Source organism: Brassica oleracea, chromosome C4 (assembly GCF_000695525.1).
Source record: "Brassica oleracea var. oleracea cultivar TO1000 chromosome C4, BOL, whole genome shotgun sequence".
NCBI classification, from domain to species: Eukaryota; Viridiplantae; Streptophyta; class Magnoliopsida; order Brassicales; family Brassicaceae; genus Brassica; species Brassica oleracea.
Genome location: NC_027751.1, coordinates 17,475,206 through 17,482,245, shown reverse-complemented (window position 1 = coordinate 17,482,245; position 7,040 = coordinate 17,475,206). Strand labels below are relative to the sequence as shown.

Genomic DNA, 7,040 nt, shown 5'->3' with positions numbered 1-7,040 from the left:
GTGAAAGGTCAATGGAAGCCCACGATTGAACTCAAATTTAAATCCATCTTCCGGGGATTCCTTGGGACGTCCGGACACACGGGTCTCGGATCCCTCTGCAATACGAGCGGGAGACTCGTCGAGCAAGCGGCCTCGCCGTCCCTCGGAGACTGGCGATTTCCTCGGAGTCTCCGAGATGTCCCGATCATCCGCGAAGGCTCCACGAGACCCTTCATCAATAGTCCGTCTCTCCCGCCTCCGCAGACGTAATGCGACGGTCTCATCCTCATCATCATCAGAGGTTCCAACCTCGGAGACAGCTTCAGGGACCAGAGCCTGAAGTTCCTCTTCACAGACAAAGGATGGGCGGGGCAGAGTGAAGTCTTTCTTCTTCATCCTCTTCTTCTTGGGAGCGTCATCTGTAGGCGTATCCCCGGCCTTCCTCTTCTTACCTCCCTACTTGGAGGAACCGCCCGCACCGGTTTGCTCGACGTTCCCTTCATCATTAGGCTCCCCCCGAGCCTCGGCATCTTTCTTCTTCTTCCTTGAGTTCTTTCTTTGGGAAGAGCCGCTAGTGAGAGCTTGCTCGGCGGCAACGGGAGCAGCAGCAGCGACCTCTGTCCCCGAGGGACCCCCATCGAACAAAAGGCCCAATCCGATAAGCCGAATAGTCGTTGGCTCGGAAGCCGATATTCGGAGTTTTGACTCGACTATAGACTGCTTTTAGTCGAACAGAGAGCAGGCAGAGCATGATCGACTTAGTAACTCGGGACGAGCATTCACTAGCCAGGCCCGAAAGTCCGACAAGGCCCAATCATTTAAAAATGAATTAGGCTAAGTCGATCGGATAAAGACTATAAAAGGAGAGGAAAGCAAAGGAGAAAGGGGATCGACACTTGGCTACACAAACTTAGCGGCGAGATTAGGGTTTATTGTCCGTACAATCATCTGTCTGCTATTTGTATTTTTCCGGTTTAAGCTCTTACGAGCTCCGGCTTTGTCGAGCACAACGCCAAAAGAACCAAGCACGCGCCGAGTCAAAGATCCTCACCAGCATCTCCAGACGACAACCTTATCGTCGATTTGCGCGACCAACTTAACGCCCGGATGGACGATCTACGTACGAAATTGGATCGCAAAAGGGCCGAGCAATCAGAGGAAAGCAAGGATCTCTGAGCTTTCCTCATCAAGAAGCAAGCAAGCATCAGGCCGCGAATCAATGTGATTATGGGAGGATCACCACCTTGTGGGGATTCAGTACGGTATGTCAAGGATCACCGCCGACTGGTGGACACTTTGCAGCGTTGGCCACAGAAGCCCCCGAATGATCCCCCAATCTCCTTCTCGTCGGAAGATTTACTCGGCGTAAACCTCCCTCATAACGATCCACTTCTCGTCGTCTTGGCTATCGATAAGTACGACGTTACCAAAGTACTAATCGATACAAGAAGCTCAGTCGATATCATTTTTTGCGAAACTCTCGTAAAAATGGGTACCGACTTAAAAGACGTGAAACCATCTTCCAGAACTCTCACCGGCTTCAACGGCTCCTCCGAAGTAGAGTCAAGGCGATTGGAACGTACTCGTCGAAAGGTACGACACGGCGCTGAAGCGAGCCAAAGAGCAGATTCGCGAGGGCGAGGAAGCGAGGAAGAAGGCCGAGGAGGCTCTCCGGGCTGCAGTGCGAGATAAGAGTGATGCAATCGCTCGGGAAAAGGCGCTCAGGAAGGCGTTCGACTAGATGAGGACGGCTGTTGCGGTCGACTTGCAACTGTGCAAGAAGTCCATGAAGGACCTCGAATCCGTGGTGGATAAGTTGGGGAAGGAAAAGGCTGATCTTGAGAAGGTGAGGGCCGCAGAATCGCTGAAGCACACCGAGGAGATGAACAGACTTCGTAAATCTCGTAAATACAAAGTTACGCACGAGAGATTCCGTGTGATGATTTCTATGATCGCCAAAGCTGAAAAACGCTTTCATCGGATTTCTCTTCGCGAAGATCAAAGGGACAAATACGATGATGCTCGGTGACTGTACAGCCAAGCTTTCGGGACGAGGAAATGTCTTGAGCAGATCAAGGACTTGGGAATTGAAATCCCGCAAGAGACCATTGATACTTTCGCCGAGCAAGAGGAGCATTATGAGCGGGAAGCAACTCGTTTGGAGGTTTAGGAGATTCCGGTGGAAGATCTTCGCCTTTCTCCGCTAGTGTTGGAATCTCGGTTCTTAATTGAAGATATTTGGCGGCAGATCAATCCGTTCAGGTCAAATGTCGATTTGATCGACTCTGAAGCCGCTATTGCTCTCCGTACTCCCTACGTCGACCTAGATCCCCACTCCGAAGATCGCATGAATGAGCTTGCTCAGACCGCCGGATCTTCCACTCAGTGTACTGATCAAGACGTCAATCCTACGAAGTAGACGTCGGCCGGTGCGGTCGTTCCAAAGGACGGAGTCATGCCTACCATCGTCCTGACTGATTCTCCCGCGAAAGCATCTAAAACGCGAGCTCGTCCTCATCTTCCTCTGAAGATCCCGAGAAGGAAAACGGTGTTCCTGGGGGTCGTCCAAAAGAGGTGGCTACGGCTAAAGCGGATCCGCCAGCCCCAACATTTGGTCGTGTCTCGGGTCCCGGAGAGGGAGATGGCGGCGGCAGCAAGGATCCTCCTGTTGTCGATGAGTGAAACTCGTTGTCTGTTGTAACTTTTCTTTTCTTTTTATCTCTGTCTCGGCTCGTCGAAGCTCTTGAACTCTTATTTTGTCTTGTATTATTGGCCCGGATGGGTTTTGTTGTTCGGTACTCGGGAGGTTTCCCTTTCCTTTTTAAAACTTCGAATTGTTTTTAAGTGTCTTCATCTTAAGTGCATCACTAATGATCGTAAATGACTTAGTTGATTTTGAAATAATCCGTTGCCCGTTGATTTAATCCTACCAATCTTGTTGACGAATAGTCGGATGAATAAAGACATCAAATTTTAATAAGTTTCCGAGGAAAAGGTATTCGGACGCTACACAGTAATCGTGAGAAATTTGGTCGGCCAACTCGTTATTCTTCGATTTGTGATGAGGTCCAAAAATTCCGCTTGTGAGTCGGTCAACGCAGAATGCATCGGTGACGCGAGACTCTATTTTTCCCTTCGTTCGATATCTGATCAGGATTCGTCCGATTGATCGGGACGAGTGCCCGTGCGCCGCTTATGAGTTAAGGGGCTGGCATCGTTTGTTCAGGGTTTTTTTTTACTCTCGTCATTTGCTCAAGGGAGAAACGAGATAAGTAAAAAGGATTTTTTTTTGTTTTTGTTGGGGATGGACCCCGTAGAGGGGATGCCTACGTACCTCCGAGGAGGATCAAGCATTTCGTAGTTCGTTTTGGCCCGAGTAAAAGCGACTTGGTAGTCATTTACTCGGACGAGTAGAATTGACCGTAGGGTGCATCTACTCGGTGTTTTTTTTTTTTTTTACTCGTTCTATAAGTTTACTCATTTTATGAGTAGAAGCGACGAAGACGCATAGAGTTCCAAGCTCGTGGGACTGCCTCTCCGCGGGAAGTTTCGAGTCGGTACACACCTGGTTTGACGACTCGAGTGATCTTTTACGGTCATTCCCAATTCGCGCCGAGCTTTCCAGCGTTGAGCTCTTTTGTGTTCTCGAAGACCTTTTGCATGACTAGATCACCGAGCTCGAGAGGACGCGAGCGGACCTTCTTGTTGTAATAACTCATGATTTGGTTCTGGTAATTCTGGATCCGAAGAAGAGCTTGGTCGCGTTTCTCCTCGAGTTCATCGAGGGCATCGAGCAGCATTTCTTGGTTAAGCTCAACATATTGAGGCATTTTTGATCGGCGGAGACTTGTTACGTTGACCTCGGCCGGAGCCATTGCTTCCATCCGTATGCGAGGGAGAAGGGAGTGGATTTAGTCGCTCCTCGGGGGGTCGTCCGATGCGGCCAGAGGACACCGTCGAGTTCGTCGGCCCAGTGTCCTTTTTTGAGATCGAGACGCTTCTTGACCCGTCGATGATGATCTTATTCGAGGACTCCGCTTGTCCGTTTCCCTGAGGGTACCTTGGTGTCGAGGGGCTTAGTCGGATGTCCCACTTGTTGCAGAAATCTTTGAAATTTCCAGACATAAACTGGGATCCATTGTCGGTCACAATCTCGTATGGTAGGCCGTGACGACAGATAACGTTTTTCCAAACAAAGCCGCGAACTTCCTTCTCGGTAACCTGCGCGAAGGCTTCGGCTTCAATCCACTTGGTGAAGTAGTCGGTTAATACTAACACGAAGCAGCGTTGACGGGAGTTCAGCATTGGTCCGATGTATCCATCCCCCATCGCATGAATGGATAAGGGGCTGCGGAGGTTCGCAGTAGCTCGGTTGGGCTGTGGATGCTCGGAGTGTGTCGTTGGCAGTTGTCGCATCGTCGAGCATACGCTTCACAGTCCGTATTCATTGTTGGCCAAAAGAATCCCAAGTTTCGGATTTTTAGAGCTAGTGCTCGGCCTCCGGAGTGGTTGCCACCTGCTCCCTCATGAGTCTCGGCCATCACTAATCGTGTTTGCTCGCCGCAAATGCATTTGAGGAGGACCTTTCTAGCTGTTACTCGATGGAGTTCCTCTTCCATGATGACATAGTGAGCGCTGCGTCTTTTTAGCCGCCTCGCACCCCACTTATCAGTTGGAATCGTGCCGTTGGTGAGGTACTGGATGAACTCAGTTCTCCAGTCGGGTGTCGGCTGATCTTTGTCTGTCATCTCAGCGTCGCCGTCAGTCAGAGATTGGGGCGTCATTTCGGAGTCCGTAGTGAAGAAGTTAGCTGCCTTCGCTGAGATATCGATGCTCGGTTCCTCGATCCGATGGATCGGGATAATCTTTTTGACTTAGTCGCGGAGCTTGCTTCCGAGTGCTGCCAATGCGTCAGCACACACATTCTCCCCGCGGGGAACCTTTGTGAGTTCGAAGAATTCGAACTCCTTAGCTAGTGATTTAACGACTCGGAGGTAGGCATCCATCCTGTCGTTGTGTGCATCATAGTCACCGCTGAACTGACTGGCGACGAGCTGCGGGTCACAGTATGCACTGAGTCGCTTAGCTTTGACTGCTTTCGCGAGACGAAGGCCGGCAATGAGCGATTCGTATTCCGCTTCGTTATTCGACGCCGGGAAACCAAAGCTGAACTACTGTCGGATGAGTTCCCCTGTTGGTGATTGGAGTTGAACTCCTGCTCCCGAATCTTTGTTCGTCGAGGAACAGTCGACGTGTAGAATCCAGTTTGAATCTGGGACTTCGAGATCTTGGGCAAGTTCTGGAGATAATTCCACGAGGAAATCGGCGAGGACTTGAGCCTTAGCGGCGGTTCTACACTTGTAAGTGATGTCAAGCTCCCCGAGTTCTATCGCCCACTTGGTAAGCCGGCCAGCTCTGTTCGTGTTTTGCAAAACAGTTCGGAGCGGCTGGTTGGTAAGAACTTCCACCGAATGTGACTGGAAGTAAGGACGAAGTTTCCTCGCTGATTCGACGATAGCTAGGGCCATCTTTTCGAGTGTCGGATACCTGGTTTCCGGTCCGGTCATCCTTCTACTCATGTAGAAAACGGGTCTTTGCTCTCCTCGGTCCTCCTTGATTAGTACACTGCTGACTGCTGCGGATAAGACCGCAATGTAGAGGGACAAGACGTCGCCTATGTCTGGCTTCGCCAAGATCGGGGGCGTCGTCAGGTAGTGTTTGAGCTGATTGAAAGCCTCTTCGCACTTGTCGTCCCAGATGAATTTCTTGTTTCCTCGGAGGAGATCGTAGAAGGGGAGACATTTGTCGGTGGATCGAGAGATGAAACGATTGAGTGCTACGATTCGGCCGGTTAGTCGTTGGACTTCTCGACAGTTTCTCGGGCTTGGGAGATCGAGGACAGCTGATATTTGCTTCGGATTTGCTTCAATTCCTCGCTGCGTTACTATGTAACCGAGAAATTCTCCGGACGAGACGCCAAAAGTGCACTTGACCGGGTTTAGCTTCATCTTGTATGTATTAAGAATGTCAAAACACTCCCGTAAATGCGTCAGATGGTTGTCTGTTCGGAGTGACATGACGAGCATATCATCGATATAGACTTCCATTGTGGTGCCAAGCTGCTTGGCGAACATACGGTTGACTAGTCGCTGGAACGTCGCTCCGGCGTTCTTTAGCCCGAAGGACATCACCTTATAGCAGTAGGTTCCTCGGTCGGTTATGAATGATGTCTTCCCTCGGTCATCCGGATGCATCATGATCTGGTTGTATCCCGAGAAAGCATCCACAAACGTGAGCATTTCATTGCCGGCAGTTGACTCGACGAGTCTATCGATGTTCGGAAGCGGATAGCTGTCTTTAGGACATGCTTTGTTGAGGTCGGTAAAGTCAACGCACATACGCCACTTGCCGTTTTTCTTCTTGACGACCACTGGGTTGGCGAGCCACTCCGGGTAACGGACTTCCGTTATCGAGCCCGCGTTGAGTAAACGCTCGACATCCTCGACGACTGCCTTAGATCTCTCGGGACCCAATTTTCGTTCTTCTGTCGAATGGGCTTGATGTTTGGATCCATATTCAGCTCAGGACGGGTCGATCCCTCGCATGTCAGACATCGACCAAGCAAAGGTAGACAAGTTTTGCTTCAGGAAATCCAGGATAGCACGCTGCATCTCGTCCGATAGATAGGCGCCTACTCGTAGCACTTTACTTGGATCCGACTCGTCGATCGGGACCTCGAGCACTTCTTCCTTTTGTGGGCAGACCTTACTTATCGGAGGGGAAACCGAGTTGACGAGTGACTGCGAGCACTGTAATTTGACCGTGGCGATCAACAAATCTCGTGTGGCTCGTTGATCTCCTCTTACTGTCTTAATCGTCCCATCCATCCCCGGGAATTTGACGCACTGGTGGTATGTAGATGCAATTGCTCGCATAGAGTACAGCCATGGGGTACCTAGTATCACGTGATAGGGGGCCTTGGTACTGACCACCGAGAATTTGACCGTCCGAGTTACTCTCTCTGCTTGTACTGAGAGATGGATAGTCCCGACGAATACTTC

The 7,040-nt window shown here is 50.6% G+C and overlaps 1 protein-coding gene across 1 annotated transcript in view; it reads right to left on the bottom strand.

Moving 5' to 3' along the window:
* Nucleotides 1-6,560: 6,560 nt before the first annotated feature.
* LOC106338282 overlaps nt 6,561-7,040 on the bottom strand; it is a 2,211-nt gene continuing 1,731 nt past the window's right edge. Inside the window, exon 2 of the mRNA XM_013777299.1 lies at nt 6,561-7,036. Within this exon, the coding sequence (XP_013632753.1) occupies nt 6,561-7,036 (476 nt within the window). The remainder of the gene's footprint in view (nt 7,037-7,040) is intronic.